Below are 17009 nucleotides of genomic sequence, written 5' to 3'. Positions count from 1 at the left end.
TATATAATATTGTTGGTATTTTCATTAATATTTAATATATTCAGGTGCATTTGCATATTTAATACCATTGTACAGTCTTTATTTTTTAGCTACTCAGGTATTCTCGTAGCAGCTGGACTTGCTTGAGTTCCTTGAAGACGTCTCATCCAAGAGGCTTCATCAGGTCTGACTGAGTATTTGGGAGTTCCAGATACTGATTTCCTTAAGGAGCCATTAACACCTGAGTTTAGGTTTCAGTTGGGGGTTTGTATCTGGAACTCCCAACTAGTCAGTCAGAACTGATGAAGCCTCTTGGATGAGAGGTGGAAGGTCTTCAACGAACTCAAGCAAGTCCAGTTGTTAATCTACGAGAATAACCACAATTTGGAGGACTGAGAATCTTCACAGACATGTTGCTGCAGACTTCGGGTAGAACGCCCTTCTTCTGGCGCAGGAGTACGAAAGAACTTCCAGAAAACTTGCAGACTACAAGAATCATTTACATTTCAACCTGAGATGCAGACAACACGACATAATCCCCAACAAACCCCCAACTGAAACCGAAACTCAGGTGTTAAAGGGTCCTTAAGGATATCTGGAACTCCCAACTGGTCAGTCAGAACTGATGAATCCTCTTGGATGAAATGTCTTCAAGGAACTCAAACAAGTCCAGTTGCTATGATTAATCGACCAGAATAAGCTGGAGGACTGAGAGTCTTCACAGACAGCGACTCAGGTAAATACCTATGATAAATAATCTACAGCTGTTGTTGATGTAATTACTGCCCAGCAATGGTCATGAATATTGCAAGTTCTAGAGACATATTTAACATGATTTTGACAGTCATTTATACATCAAGTCGTCTAAAACAAATGCTGCCAGACAACAGAAATGACAGAAACCGAAGTTTGAGCAACCTGTGTTGCAGCAGTGTTGTGTTATGTTGCGACTCTTCCTCAAACTTGCTGCTTAAAACTCGTCCAAACAAGAGCTGTTTGGTGTTCACAGTTTGTCCTCGCCTCCAGTGGAGCTCATTACATTATGCATTTGATGGCCACATTATGTAAGCACATCCCTCTCACATTGATTTAAAATTCACGTCGTGTTTTTTTTTTTTTCCCACTTTGATCTGAGGATTATTTATTGGTCAGCACGAAAGCTTGAGCAGAACCAGAACTTATTAAAAATCCTCGTTACGCAACATCACTGCTTGTGTTGTGGGAGATTAGGATGTTGGGACTTTATAGAAACTAGGCAGTCATTTTTTTATTTATTTTTTCAATGTCTTAATGAGGAGTTAATACAAATGACACCTTTCTGCTGCACCGAGGCTCTGCTCAAACATGACTCGCATGTGGTCTGTGATGAAGCTTCTCCAGAGCTTCCAGTCGGCAGCTTAACACAAACTTAATTTGCGAGTGAATTTATGCTCATGTCAGATGCGCTGCTCTCTGTGTATTGGCTCTGTTTACACCGGCTTCCTGTACTTCCTGTGCGCCTGGCCGGTACCATATGTGTGAGCCTGTGCACATAAAGCATGACTGATGGCTTTTGGTTTCTCAGGAGGCTGTGTGCAAATGTGCATATGTATGTTTAGATGTGGTGGTGGTGGGGAGTATTGTCAACGCTCCTCATTGGCTGAAATATTTTCTCTGGCAACGGGAAAACGTGATCCTGCCTGCAGAGGCACTGCAGTGTGTGCTGCAGCGAGAGAGGGCGAACGACAGAGCGAGAGAGGCAGAGTGTGAGTGAGTGAGGGAGAGAGAGAGAGAGAGAGAGAGAGAGAGGGGAGGGGGTGGGCAGGCAAAACCAACCACATGCATAAGGAGGCAGCCAGAAGCACAGAGACACAGAGAGAGGACGAGTGTGTGTGAGTGAGTGTGTGTGCATGTATGTGTGAAAACACTGCGCATGTGTGACTGAGAGATGATGCACTGACTGGAGCAGACGGAGGAGCAGAAAGAGCAGTAATGAACGGCAGCTGAGTCAAGAGGAGAGCTAACAGAAGGAACAAGAAGAAGGAGAGAGGGTTTTACCTGAAGAGAAGGAGAAGGAGCACTCAGCACAGAAGCTCACCAGAGAATAAGCTGTAAAAAAAAAAAAAAAAAATCTGAAAGAAGAAGGAAAAACAGGGGATGGAGAAAGAGATACCGGAGGGAGACGGTCAGCCACAGCTCGGAGGAGAAGGGCTGGCGGAGTGAAGGACAAAGGTACCAGAGGAGGAGAGGAGGGATGCGGAGGTCGATGAGAACAGCCTGAGACATGATCCTCCATCTTACATCTCCTCCATCTTTTCCTCCCCTCGCTGCAGCTCGTTGTTCATCCTTGTAGAATAAAACAGGAGAGGAGAGAGCGTCCCCATCCCCGTCCCCGCCTCTGGACAAAGCAGCTTGGTTTATCATCACAGAGCAGCGAGGCATCAACCCAGGAAGGACGGGAACGAGACGTGAAGGCGGACAGGTGAGGATGAGATGAGGCTTTTTTATCTGTTTTGTGGTGTTTTCTGTGTCTTTGAATCTGTCTGTTTGCGATGTGTGAGGTGTGGCTCATCTACGCCGATGCTCTTTTCTGTGTGTGTCTCTATGTGCAAGCATGACACAGGCAGAGGTTGCCGTATGCTTTGTTACGTTAAGCTGGGATTTGCATGGTGGTTGCATCATAGCCGTCCATTTTGCAGACATGTACACACACACACACACACACACACACACAGACGCGCACACAGCTGCATGAATGGAGACACACATGTACGCCCACAGACACACACACACACACACCTGCGCACCTGCTTATCTGCACCGACCATAAACAGTGGTTGGAAACTGTGAATAGAGCGGTTTGGGTGCAGATGCTATCTTGAGGGTTTCCTGTCTCCAGCCGCCGTGACATTTGACAGACCTCTGCACAGACAGACAGCGGGGGCAGGTGGAGGAGGGAGGGCGAGGGGTGGCGGGCAGGGAGGGGGGGTAAAAGGGACGGGGCAGGAACGGCCTGTTCTGTAGTTGTCAGCAAACACTAAAGCATCTCCATATTGGCCATACATTGGCGCTGCAGTGAGAGCGCTCCATGCTGCGATTGCATAACTGCTGCTCCCGAACGCACCCCTCCCACAGGCGAAGCAGCACACTGACTCCATCTCACACTGTCCAAATATTTTGGCCACCTCAGTCCCATCTCGAATACGAGCGGCTCTCGAGCATCATCGCTGCTGTCCGCCTTCAACCAGCGCGGAGGCAGCCTCTTTAAAAGAAAAAAAATCCATGGCCTTAATCAATACGGTTGTTATTGAAGAGGTGGGCACTTGCAGAAGCTTTTTGCTTCATAAATCTTCCATGAGGTCTGTGTCAGGTGGAGCGATGATTGCTTTATGTTTTTCTGCCTGTGTGCAGCTCTGCCATGTTGCTGTGGGAGCTACGTACACGAGAACAAAGAGCACTTGGCTGTAATGAATTGCGAGGCAAAATGGCCGATGTCTGCCATGAATGACAGCGGGGCTGAATTATTAAAAACAACACCTCGCCACGCACGCACCGAGCACTTTCTGCCCAAGCAAAAACACCAACATCCGACTGCACTTACGCAGTTCACTGTAATTGTGACAGATGGATGGACGCGAGCATCGTATGTGGATTTAAATCCTGGGAATAATATCTAGATGCATTTAAATACTGGCAGTTACAGCAACCCATTCATGAAGAAAACATGTTTTTGCATTGAAAAGCACAACATGTTAAGGCTTTACATATCACGGCTGTAACACATATATACACACCTGGAACACAGCAAACAAGCAAAACACACAGTTGCATCCACTCGCTTTTCTTTCTAAGTCGTAAAATCTGCCACACAACAAGCCCTCCTGCATTTACATTATTTTCATTCAATCCCTGCAAACTCCAGGATCTGCAGAGAAAAGCTGCAACCAGTAAACATACAGTAAATCTGGGGGATTTGTCCTCAGATCCCGCTAAGGTCACAGCACGTTACGTAATGAAAATACAACATAATATTCAGCACAGATGTGTCGATGTGTTTTTACCAGCCGAGCTACGAATGTGGATGCAAATCTCAACATAGCTGGCATACCTGACATACTGCTGGTATGTGGCGTTGGGGGGCACACAGACCCGGACCCTGTGTTCAGTCCAGGGTAATGTATAGATAGATAGATAGATAGATGGATGGATGAATGGGGGGGAGACAGACGGATGTAGACAGGCGGGCAGGCAGACAGACAGACAGACGGATGCGCACCGTCTCTATGACTCATTCAGAACATGGTGCCCTTCTCCTGCACTCCGATCTGCACAGGTGGAATCTATCCACAGCGTTCACGAGGACCCGCGCCGTGTGAAATACACCCAGGAACACGGTGTGAGCAGAGTGCGATATGACAGGAATGTTCAAAGTGTGCGCATCTACGCCGCCTGCCTTCTCTCTTTTCAGGTTTTTTGTCCGTGTCAGTTTTAATCAGGCGATCTAGCAGACGCGTTTTAAAAATATTCATTTTAGCGGCTCCTGTCGGCCCCTTATCGGTTTGTTTGCGAGTCTGCAGGAATGTTAAGGGTGTTGCCCTGTACGTGATAGGGAGTCGTCGGAGGGTGAGAATGTTCTAGGATGTGTGCGTGTGCCTCTAAAATGTGAATGCAGCCCTGTGTGTGTGTTTAATGGTATGAGGAATTCGCTGCTGAGGCAGACTCCTCTGACATCTCTGTGGTCAGCGCTCCTCTTCCTCCTCTTGCTTGTGATGATGAGGTCAAATGCCTGCCATGATTTCATTAGTGTAATAATTCCTCTGCAGGAAAAGCATGCGGGGCTGCACGCACACACGCACACACACACACACACACACACACACACACACACAAATGCAATGTCAAGACAGTGGAGAGCTGCAGCAGTTTACACTGTGTTAATATGGTGGCTGGGTGGAAGATGAGCTCCTTACATAACCGGAGAGGGCTCCGTCGATTAGGAGGAGGCTGCGCCAAAGCTGGCCCATCAGCAGGCAGCCCGCATCAGTTATCAGCCCTTTTCATAGCACTGTCACCAAATTAGAGGGTAATTTTAGCTGCTTCATCTCCCCGAGGCTCAAAGGATCCTCGTGCAGCCTAGATGCTTTATCAACTCGACCTTTGCCATTATCAGGCAGAGTCCTTCTTTACAAGCTGTTTATATCCACTAAAGGAGTCTAGACATGCCAGATCCGTCAGATAATTATTTGAGCCCAGCTGATACGGGATGTTTGGGCGTTTTTTAGAAAGCTATATAACAATCCAGTGTTATGTAAAATGTTCACCATTAGATTTCTTAAATCTGATTTCTTGTCATTTTATTGACCCATATGTGCAGATATATCTTTATATGTTTTGGCTCTAGCACTAGCACACATAGTTTTCTTTTATTAAATTCACAATTCAGGCCCTAAACCAAGCAGCAGTTACTTAACTAAGACACAGTTTCGCTCAAATCAGTCATTTTCAGGTTTAAAAAATAAGTAAACAAGACAAAGAAATCGACCAAACTCTGACTTATGACTGTATTATGATATTGAAACCCTCAGAAAACAAAAATAAATTCCATTTGATAACAACATTCAATAATATTCTGATATCAGTTTAACCATTTGACACAAAACTACGTCACCTGGACTATTTCCATCCTGTGAGTAATATCTGTACTTGTTTGGCTGTTTCATGTACATTCATGATTTATTTCTGTTGCATTCACACACCAGGGGTCGAATGATGTGTTTTTTCCAGGGCTCATGTGGGTTATTAGTCATCAATGGGACTGAAGATCAACCACAACATTTGCAGCTGAAGCGAAAATCTCGATTAACGCAAACAAAAAGGAGAACTTTTTGACATTTATCTTTCATTGTTGATGGGATGCTACACATGACGTAAAACCATTCAGACAGTCATGTGGAGGATGTTCAAGCCCACATAGGAGTAGAAAGAGGCGGCTGAATCATAGCCAAAGTATAAAAAAATATATCATACTAATACCAACAATCATACAAATGTTGATGGCTGATCTTCAGAAAGCCAAACAAATCAAAATCAAGATATTTTAACCACACTAATGTCCCGTCTTCATTTCTTCATGCTGACCTCCAGCCTTATGAAATGTGCATGAACGCCCGTGCGTGCATGAGAAAGAAACAGAGGCTATTTTGGGCGAAGTGTTGCCGCGCTGCAGAGACACATTTGGTGAGATTGTGTTAGAGATTGGTGTGATTGAGAGGGATTTTGGCTCACAGCTCTAGTGTGTCGGAGTGTCAACAGATTAACAGGGAAAAGGATAAATGGGAGAAACAAACGCCGGCGTGTTTGCACCAGCGCGGCTCAGCGCATCACGTGAACGTAATGGGCTACAGCGCTTCCGCCTGTTGGCTGCATCTTTCTCAGTCGGTGTGAATCTTCGGCAAAGGTTGGGGGCAGGAAACCACAGAGAAGTGCTCAGATAAACAAACCATAAATAGAAACCGGGACCTGTGCTGTGCTCCCTTCTCTCCTCTCTCTTTTCTCTCTCTCCCTCTCTTTCTCTTTCTTCCTCGCATGTAGGTCACCTCCTCTGCTCAGTGTGTTTTTTTTTTCTTTCCCTTCTCTAATGAATCATCACTGTTGACAGCCGTGCACAGAATGAACGATGTGTCATCCTCCCTCTTCTGCTATTTGGCAGCTATTGTTTTGGTCGGGCTAAAATCATCCATCCATACACTTGTTCTTTTTCATAGGGCCCACACACACGCAGCATGACACAAGCCCTGCATGCAGATCGTTCCCACGCAACGACACGGTCGAACCGACGCAGCCCGCGAGATGACTGAGCGTCGTCAGGAAGTAGGAAGAATGACAAGAGCAGTAACGCAACCGTGTCACAATCACCTGCTCCGACCACACGGTGTGGCAAGCTGCGACTTTTTTTATGATCACATGTGCTGCTTTTTTAACAGCACAGTTAATCTTTTCTGACTTACAGTTACACAACCAAAGAGGTCTTTAAATGGCTCAAAATGGTTCTATTAGCTTTAACAGATTCATATATACAGCTGAAATAAATAAAAGTTTAAGATATCTTTTCAAACGTAGCTACGCTAGCGATGGGGCGGTAAACACAACCGTAGTATTTCTACAATCTCGGCTTGGCTTCTGTCTATTTTAATGATTCTGGGCATCACTAGCTAATTCTGCTACGCTGAATGGAACAAATCTGCACGCCAAGGCCACGTTTTAATTAGAATATATGCATTTACAGAATGACAGAAGCTCAAACGTATTAAAAAAGGGACTGTAAGACATCTATTATATATTCTGCTACCACTTTATTAGGCTCACTTGTACAATCTAACGCAATCCAATACAGCAGCTCGTCGATCTTTATCAAGCTTATAATGGTCAGTTTTTGGTAAAATTGACACAAATGTGTAAATTAAATAGTTTGTTTATTACTGAGGTCATAGTTTTAATAGATTTTATCTATGTTTTTGTCCTAAGAAGGAAGTACATTAGAAAAACCATTAAATATGACCTTAGTAATCATGTACCAGCGCCAGTAACACTTTAACTTTAAAGGTATCGTAAACAGAACAGTTGTATTGGGTTGTACCTAACTGTAATAGTGACTTTAATAAGTAACTGGCAGAAAACTGACCAACACCTGTTTAGTAACTCAGTAGTTCGGTTTCCTTTTAAGTTGTTTTGCTGCTCTTTCATTAACAGAATTTGCTTTAAAGAATCAGACTAATCGACGTAATCTTGTCCCGGCTCAGGATGAACTCTGCTGTGTTTGTGCCTGTTGTGACTCTACATGTGAACTTCATCTTCACGTTTTGTTGGTACACTGATTGTGTTTCGCCAAAAGGAAGGCGTGCTCTGTGCTCTGTGCCCTCGAGCGAACGGCAAGGTGATAATTTTCTTATTCTTTGAGGAGACACACCTGAACCGAAGCCAAGATGGAAAAAGAAATAGGACAAACCTTTTTTTTTTTTTTTCAAGAGTGATCTTCGTACACTAAGGGCTGAGTGATTTCAGTCACACACAGAAATATACCATTTCGAAGCCACAGTTTAAAAGGGTCGAACTAACGCTTCAAATCATAATAGAAGCTTGTGCGCTGTTCTAAAAATAAGACTCAACCTCTTTTGTGTGTCTGGTTTCTGTTTTTACAGGTAGATGGACCAAAGGAATCAGGAAACGTGTCATGGATCTGAGAAGAAGGCAGACAAGCACAGAGGCGTCCTAACTGTTATCACCCTTCCTGCTCGCTTTGGGAAGACCGTCTGAAAGTCCAAATACAAACTTACTCCCACCTCTGAGGAATTCAGGAGCCTTGGAGTTTGAAGGAGTCATTCCTGCAGCGTCATAAAAAAAAAAAGGACCTCCTCCCTCCTTATCAACAAGCCACTGAGAGGGTCTCACAGGGTCACCTGACCACACCGGACCAAGAGCAAGAGAGAGAAAGACTGAAGCTCATTCTTTCTTTCTCACGAACTCAAGTCAATGTGTCACACGCCCGCAGCCAAAAACAGGAAGTTAAGCTTGAGCGAGAAACACATTTAAAGTCTCGTTTGCGAAGGGAAGAGTTTCCCCCCCAGCAGGCCACAGGATATAGTTTCAGACAATACCTCCTGGACCTTTTCTGAACTGCCTGTAATCGACCTACCCGCTCTGTGAATGCAGAAACCCACCAACCTGTACTGTATGTATATATGTGAGCGTCTGTGTGCATATGAGATTAACTATTGGTGTTATCACTGAGTGAGAACATATCTTTGTGCTCAAGTAACAGCCATCGTGTGTCAATATACATTTCAGCAAATAGCCATCGAAGACAGCACAGAAAACATCAGCATACGTGAGTTAAAACAACAAAAAAACTACCTTTAAGTAGTCAACACTGGTCAGGAATTGTAAGCTGGACTGTTAAACCATCTGTTCGCATTAGCTGCGACAGAATAAGAGCTGCATACTGCGGTGCTCTGGCTGAGCTCCTCTATCTGTCTCGTCCACATAAAGACTCAGGCTGACAGCAGCGCCCGCCAGGGGGGATCTCTTGAGGGAAACATGGAGGCAACCATCCGTCCCCATGTTCCCTCCAATGGCTGACTTCAGCGAAAGAGTCCAATCTTTTTCCCCTCGTGCAGAACCAGGCAGGGGTGTCTGATCAGAGCCGCAGCCCCTCTCTCTCTTCCGCCTCCAAAAACGTGCGAATGTCCTGCCTCAGGCGTCAGCCCGTCACCATCCCCATGGACACCGTCAAGATCATCCAGTCGGAGAAGTTCCCCAGAGAGTGCCCCGTGCCCGTCACCCAGCCGCGCTATGCCCCGCCCCCCAGGGTGGCGTGGGACGGCGGAGGCGAGGGCGAGATCATCGTCAACCAGGCCTGCAGCGACCTGACGCTGGACATCACCGGCTCCCCCAGGCCCATGGTGTCGCCGCCGGCCCCGATGACTCGCAGGGAGCAGAGCTTCCTGGCGCAGCGCAAAACCAGTGCCAACGAAATCTGCTACCACCAGTTCCACTACAAGATGGAGGACGTCATAGTCAACCAGTACGTGCTGCGCTCCTCCTCCACCTCCTCGTCCACTTCGTCCTCGTCCTCCACGGGGCCCGTCATGCCCTGCGAGCCCCTGGACTGCCCCACCTGCGGCCACACCTACAACTTCGCCGGCAAGCGTCCGCGCATCCTCTCCTGCCTGCACTCGGTGTGCGAGGAATGCCTGCAGATCCTCTACGAGTCCTGTCCCAAGTACAAGTTCATCTCCTGCCCCACGTGCCGGCGCGAGACAGTGCTGTTCACTGACTATGGCCTGGCTGCTCTGGCCATCAACACCAGCATCCTGAGCCGCTTGCCCTCCGACCCCAACGGGCCCGTGCAGTGGGGCGGGGACGCCGACCGCAGCTGCTACCAGACTGTGCGTCAATACTGCCAGTCAGCCTGCACCTGCCAGATCGCCAACCCCTTGTCCTCCTGTGGCATCATGTAGACAAGGGGGGCCACTGCAGGCATGACTCGACGCTGCTCCCCACCACCACCACCTCCGCCACCGCCGCCGCCACCACCACTCTACGTCTATAAGCTCTACCCTCTCTGCCAACCCCCCCTTCTCTCACACATACAGTAAATAAATCCCTCCATAGATGTTATCTCTATATATTTAATAGCACAGACGGACGCTGTGTGGGACTAATGGATGCTGGTGGTTCGATAAATAGTAAATAAATGTATTTTATGTATGGACTGGAAATCCTATTCACCCTCTCTCGTTTGGTTGGACGTGTTTGTCATTGACATCTCTTTACATGGGAATGCCAGGGGAGGTCTATCCCCCCCCAAACTAGGTGAATAAAGATTAAATAAATGCGAAAAAGTACCTCTGTGTGGCCTGCGCTTGTTATCTTGGCTGCAGAAACCGACCGTGATTGTTTGGCTGATGTAACTCAAAAAGCCAGTTTTAAGATTGAGGTTTTTTTTAATTGTTTTTTTATTGATTAAAGGGAAGTTTTGGAGCTAAAATGCCAAAATGACCAAATAATGAATGCTATTTCTTACTGTATTTTGTGCCGATTTGTTGTTTTTTTTTGCAGCTCCAATGAAAATCATAAATTGGATTTGATGCTAGAAATTAATATTATTTTGCACAGGGGTTGTTTTTATGGATGTTATTGATTTATGTTTATTTTTTAAGGGATTTTTACACCTTACAAAACTTAATTTAACCTATGAAAATAACTTAAATCTGACCTAGTTAGCTTTTTTCTATTGATTTAATTAAACATCAAAAACTGATTTTATTTAATTTTTTACATAAAAGTTATTTAAATAGCAAAACATACTAAATAATGAAGGACTCTAGTGTCTAAAAAATATATTTTCTGACATTTGATAGACTAAAATAATAAATTAAAAGCAATAAACACTAGTTGCATCACTCATTAGAACACATTTAAGGCTTTTAGGGTAAAAACATGATTTGATATTAGACAGAATGCCATTAGAAAGTCTGAGTGCAGAGTTACAATAAGACAAAACACCATTTTTACAAAAAGTACTTATATTTACATTCTATTATTTTACATTTCTTATTTACAAATCTGCAAATCTGACACAAAAAGCCCAACTTGAATTGATATAAACTGTACATTATGACAACGAAACCAGCTCTGCATTTCGTTCCAGGTCACAATTTTATAGAAAATGACTCCACTTGTCGGTACGAATCCTTAAAAAAATCAAGTATACATGTTGTAATAAATAAGCAGAGCAAACTGCTGCATCACGGCCTCAATAGGAAGTCATTTTGAAAGCAAGCTTCGGTGCTCACCGAAACCAAAATGTTGAAACGGCGGTCCGTTTCACACGGGCACAGTTTTCCTCCTCCTCCTGAACAGCTGGCTGAGGCGTCGTCGGGCCGAGTTTTTCTCAGATGACTGCATCTGTTGGCTTTATAGATAAAAAATTCATCAGGCACAGAAGAAACAAGACATTGTGGAAAACCGGAGGCATGAGCGCATGAGCTAAGTTTCACCCTAAAAAAAAAAAAGAGGACAAAATGTTCGAGATGAGCAGATGCGAGAGGCTGAAAGTGAACCGAAGCCTCTCCATCGACTGTGCATCAGCTGTGGACCGCTGCGTGGCCGGCTGCCATGTCGGTGCGGCTCACACGTTCGCTCAGAGCATCGTCAGGCATCATATTAGATTAAAAGCAATGCCCCCTTAGAGGTTACAGTTATAAATACTCACCCCTTTGTGTCAGCAGACTCCTCTCCTCTCAAAGACCCAAATTTTAACCTCCAGGTCTTGTGGCTTTTGCTCGTCTCCTTCTTCGTAGAGTCCTGAACAGATTCGGATATTTTTGGCCCAACATATGATTAACAAAATCTCACAATATATATATAACCCCATGTATGCATTGTGTAGCCGTTATATTGATTGTGTTGGTTGTTTAAGAACAAATGTTGTATGTGTTGTACCTGGGTTTCATAATTCTCCTCTTCCTCCTCCAGCAGGTCATCAGAACTCAGATGCTGCCCCCTGCAGTCCTCTCTCAGCCTCCCTGCAACCAGCACACACATAATAATTTATGAGCACAGATGAAGGTATTTCACACCAGCCATCCATTTCCATATAAGAATATCTGCACAGTAACATCACCACGAAAGGAAATTGGGAAAGAAGCAGGTGACAGATGACTCACTCAGATGCAACGCTGCCAGAGTCGTGTCAGAGGCCGATCTCTGGCGAAAATGTCCGTAGGGAAAAGCTCTCCGCCGCTGTGGTTCGCTGGAACTCTGCTCTCTGTTTTCAGTGTGTTCAAGCCTCTGACATGAAGCGAGGTCCTCCTCAGCAGCCGTAGAGTCGCTCTGACAGGCGTCGGCAGCCTTCAAGGAAATCAGGTGATGAGGACAGTGTTAAATTCATACGAGTCCTCAGGCTGCGAGATACCATCCTGTCATCAGCAGTTTAACAAGCCGGTGTCACGTTTCTGAACCATCAGAACTGTGTCAGATTCTTAAGTGCCTTCTGAAGATGTCAAACATGAATGTCATTGTCTCACTCACTTGCGTGTCCTGATCCTCGCACAGGGCATCCATCTCTGTCTGCAACGCTCGGCTGTGCATCTGTTGTCTGGCGATTTCTTCCAGCATTTGGCAAACCTGCTCCAGGTAGTTGAGTCCAGGACTCAGTTCTGTCCCGTCCTGCCCACCGAGGCCCTGCACAGATCAGTGAGGGTATGTTAGTCAACCTAACACGCACACAATCCTCTCAATCACTCAACTTAGAAACACAACAGGTTCCTCTGTTGCTGTAACACTGTGAGGCAACCGCGCTTTGGATTGTTAATTAGTTTAAAGTTAAGAGCTGTGGGAGTGTAAAACTAGCTGAGTTAAATAAACATCACCTCAGACAACACGTTAAAGAAAAAATCAAGATACTGAATTGAATCAACTCGTCACAGAAAACTGAGAACTTATAGATGCTGAAGCCATTTTTGACCCGAGTCAGCACAAAGAAAATCTGTGAGGCTGTTCCTGCTTATAGACACTGAACTTAAAATGAACCTTTGACATGACGATGAGAGTTTAAACAATCTAACGATGCATCCTGAGAAGTAAATGGTCTGCACTTATATAGCGCTTTTCTACCTTTGCGGCACTCAAAGCGCTTTACAATGTTTCTCATTCACCCATTCACACACACATTCATACACCAATGGCGACAGAGCTGCCATGCAAGGTGCTAGCCTGCCATTGGGAGCAACTTCGGGTTCAGTGTCTCAGAAGTCTGTTTATCATCTTCTAGTGTTGTTTCTTCTACACGTATTCTAATTTAAGAGTCGATTGAACTCTCAGTGGTTCATTCATTCAACTCACCGTTTTAAATCAAAAGTCAAGTTATGAAAAGTTGTGTTTTTAAGTTCTAACAGGACCTGAAAATGTTCACGTTTAGTTAAACAGAAATTGGTTAAACTGCCACATGTCCATTAAGTAAACTACTCTGATGTTTTGCACTCTGTTATAGTTTTATAATAGAAAGACATATGTGATGTCATTTTAGCCACATTAGCAGCATGACTGAGATCTGCTGCTCCAGCTTTTGGTTGATGCTGAAAATCTCAACAACTAGCAAATAAATTAAATTCACAGACATTCGTGGTTCCCAGAGAATGAAACCTAAAAACAGCGTTGATCATTTTTTCATCTGATGCCACCACAAACTGCCAAGTTCGTTAAAGGCCTAGTGTTGATTCTGATTATGGTGATCCTCTGACTTTTCATCGGGGTCAAATTTCACTTTGCTTTCTGACTAAATACCTAAAAAACTAACAAAATTCCCACCAGACTCAACCTTAGTGTTCACAGCTAATTAGCACATGTTAGCATGCTAACAGTGATTAGAATAGAATAGAACTTTATTGATCCCTGTGGTGGAAACCTCAGGGAAATTGTTGTTGATTATACCTGCAAAATCAACACATTATCTCGGTAACAAGCTAACATTAGCGCTTCGTTGTATAAGAGTGGATATAATGAGGCAGTTATTGGTTATATCAGAGCATGATGACAACATCAAAGCTGTATTGTACAATAAACTGCCAAGAAGTTCTTCACAGGCGTTCGTGGTTGCCAGAGAATGAAACCTAATAACAGCGTTGATCCATGTTTTTTGTCTGATGCCGCCACAAACTGACGAGTTCGTCAAAGGCCTAGTGCTGATTATTGATTATAGTGATCCTCTGACTTTTTATCGGGGCCAAATTTCACTTTGCTTTCTGACTAAATACCAAAAAAACTAAAAAGACTCAGCCTTAGTGTCCACAGCTAATTAGCACGTGTTAACAGTGATTATACCTGCAAAATCAACACATTATCTCGATAGCAAGCTAACATTAGCACTTAGTTATATAAGAGTAGATATAATGGAGCAGTTATTGGTTATATCAGAGCATGATGACAACATCAAAGCTGCATAAAGTGTTTCCTTCTCATAAACCTTGAATTGAACAACACAAATCTGAACCTGTTCAGTCTGAATATCCAGATTTGTCTGGCTGACTGTTGCTGTTTTCAATGCAGGTCCACATTCATTTAAGTTGGGCTGAATAATCAAAGTGTAATTAAATGTAATTAAATGTAAGTAGCCTCTTTAATTGGGCAATTATGCCTGTGTTCAATCAGACCTTTTTAACTTCGGCCAAAAGAATACAAAGAAATATACATCGCACACACACCCAAGGATTTAAAAAAAAACAGATTCTAGATTAATTAAATTCTAAATGTAGACTTAATCCAGTTGTTTTAACACCTCTGTGAGAGTGAAGAGGAATGTATGCAACGTTCTCTCGCTTCGATGGTCAAACCAAGACAGACTCTTTGTTTCTGGCGTCTGCTTCACGACACCGTCTGCGATTTTTATCAAAAACCCGCAGACTGCTAAACCTCGCCACACACACGTCTCCATCCATTCTTCTCGTGCCTGACAGCTGGGCAGACTGGTTTCTGATCCGCCGCATGAAAGAGATCCTGCGTGAGTAATGGCATGCCTGTCTTACTTTAAATTTGAAAGCAGCTTAGCGAGTTAGTTAAAGAGTGTCGCAAGCCTTTAACTGAAGTAAAAGTAGAGGCCTCGGTAGACGTCAGGCTTTCCTCTAACGTTCAGAACGCCACGCTGTGCAAGACCGTACATGTAAGTGTGACTAACTAACCTGAAACTGGTCCCGGATAAGAGACACAAACAGAAATTAGACGCCGTGTTTAAACGTTTCGATCTCCTCCTTCAAAGATCCTCAGTGCTTAGACGTTTTGTTCGCCGCTTAAAGAACATCTCACCTCTGATCTCGGCTTGTCGTAACTCAGAGCAGACAGCGGCCGCCTGCACACGTCGGACATCTGCCTGACGGGAACAGATGTGTTGACCGTCCGCCTCGGGCCGAAGCTCCCTGACCTCTGACCTCTCACCAACTCCGATGTGTGCCGTTTGGGCAGGAAAGACGCCCGAGGCCGTCGACCGAGCACCTCCTCCACTGTCGGGGCTTTCTGGTTGTCTTTCAGCTGCTTGGAGTCAGTCCTCTGCAGCGCTTGCTCCAATTTCGAGTGCAAGACGGCGGCGGCGGGACTTTTCTCGGCTCTGCCGAGACCCAGGTGAGGAGACGAAGAGGAGGAAGAGGACGGCACGGGAGAGAGGAGGACGGGGGACTGGGATGTGGATGCCGGGGTGAGTCGAGGCGTAAACAAATCCATGTCCGCGTTGTCCGCTGATGCAGCAGGAGAAGACATGTCGCAGCTGGCCGTCTCCACTCCCGAGTCCACCGATTCTGAGCGCAGGTTTTCAGGCTGAGGTGTGAGGCAGTCTTCGGCATTATGTCCAAGCCACTCCGAGTCAGGACACGGTGGGTTTCCTTCAGTTAACCAAGCCTCCATGAGGTTCCCAAAGCTCCTGTACAGATTCATGTCCTCACAGGTCCCCTCACACCTCTGCTGCTGTACGGGAAAGAAGGCACAAGACACCGGCTCGGACAACCCACGCAGTCATTAGCTGAGGTGAGCTGGTGATGCAGCATTCAAAACATCCCCTGTGATCCGCCTCTGCTGCCTTCACCACGCCTCTCCGCATCACGGCTGCATGTTCGTACCCGCTCTTTCCTGTCACCAAGCGCTGGGAAAGAAAAAGGTGACTCAGCCGCAACGCTATTTGAAAATGCCTGATTTGTCCCCGCACCTGTAAGAAATCCAAAACAGAGTAGGGACAGGTCACGACACGCTCAACCTGGGAACTTTATGCATTTACAGATGACAGGAAAAAACACACAATGAGCTGCACAGTCTCACAAGTTGAGATGGAAACACAACCACGACCCGGTTGCCTTAACATACCAGTAATAAGCTAACATTCCTCAGTGGATTGTTGTACATGTGTGTGTGTGTGTGGGAAAAGCAGAGCTGTAAGAAGAGGCTGAAACAGAAAACGCTGTTTCGTCACTGCGACAGTAGGAATGTGTAGAATGGGCGCTGCTGCCTGCTGATACCATCTGCATTCCCCAGGTGAGCAGTGACAGCACAGGTCATCTGATCCGACGCACCGCTTCATTCACAACCCCACAGACATGAAACAAAAGCCTGTTCTGAGGCTGTGTGTGCACACGGTTACAGTACCGGTGATCGTAAGCTGTGATTTAACTGTTCCTGCTTCTTATTCATGTATTTATTTACTTACTTTAGTTTTAATTTCTGCATTTTACAATCAAACTTCATTCCACTCAGGAAATAAATAAACAGCTTTTCCTCATGTTTCCAGGTGACCATTTTTATCCTATATCCTTCTGTCTTTGTACATATTTGTCCTCTTGTTTGTCACCTTTTGTGTGTATCCGTTAAAATAAATGAAAATAGATGAAGTATCTGTGAACATTTAATTTAAGAGTTAGTTTTACTGCAACTTTTATAAGTAGATGTTAAACTGGTGAGTATTTTTCCATCACAACAACATTTAAATCATAATGAACAGTGGTGCTCAAAGTGGG

At 45.0% G+C, this 17009-nt stretch overlaps 2 protein-coding genes across 5 annotated transcripts; one reads left to right on the top strand and one right to left on the bottom strand.

Annotated features, from left to right (window-relative positions):
- The first annotated feature begins 1813 nt into the window (after positions 1-1813).
- Positions 1814-10361, top strand: rnf208 (ring finger protein 208). Of its 4 annotated transcripts, none has more exons than XM_008290009.1 (3): positions 1814-2190; positions 2292-2440; positions 8157-10361. In XM_008290009.1, exon 3 carries the CDS (start codon positions 9198-9200, stop codon positions 9972-9974), a length of 777 nt encoding a protein of 258 aa, XP_008288231.1. In that variant the 5' UTR covers positions 1814-2190; positions 2292-2440; positions 8157-9197; the 3' UTR covers positions 9975-10361. The 4 variants fall into 4 exon arrangements, with proteins under 4 accessions (XP_008288231.1, XP_008288230.1, XP_008288229.1 ...); XM_008290008.1 differs by adding an exon at positions 6723-6828 and having other exon boundaries at positions 1814-2440; XM_008290007.1 differs by having other exon boundaries at positions 1814-2440.
- Positions 10362-11032: 671 nt separating this feature from the next.
- LOC103363308 (uncharacterized) lies at positions 11033-16909 on the bottom strand. The gene is made up of 6 exons (XM_008290006.1): positions 15319-16909; positions 12550-12702; positions 12186-12369; positions 11962-12044; positions 11732-11823; positions 11033-11431 (listed from the first exon to the last, which is right to left on the bottom strand). The coding sequence occupies exons 1-6, from the start codon at positions 15937-15939 to the stop codon at positions 11344-11346; spliced, it is 1221 nt and encodes a 406-aa protein (XP_008288228.1). The 5' UTR covers positions 15940-16909; the 3' UTR covers positions 11033-11343.
- Positions 16910-17009: the final 100 nt, after the last annotated feature.

This window comes from Stegastes partitus, unplaced genomic scaffold (genome assembly GCF_000690725.1).
Source record: "Stegastes partitus isolate 25-593 unplaced genomic scaffold, Stegastes_partitus-1.0.2 Scaffold651, whole genome shotgun sequence".
Taxonomy (NCBI): domain Eukaryota; kingdom Metazoa; phylum Chordata; class Actinopteri; family Pomacentridae; genus Stegastes; species Stegastes partitus.
Note: the sequence above shows the minus strand (reverse complement) of the source record. Positions and strands in the feature narration are given on the sequence as shown.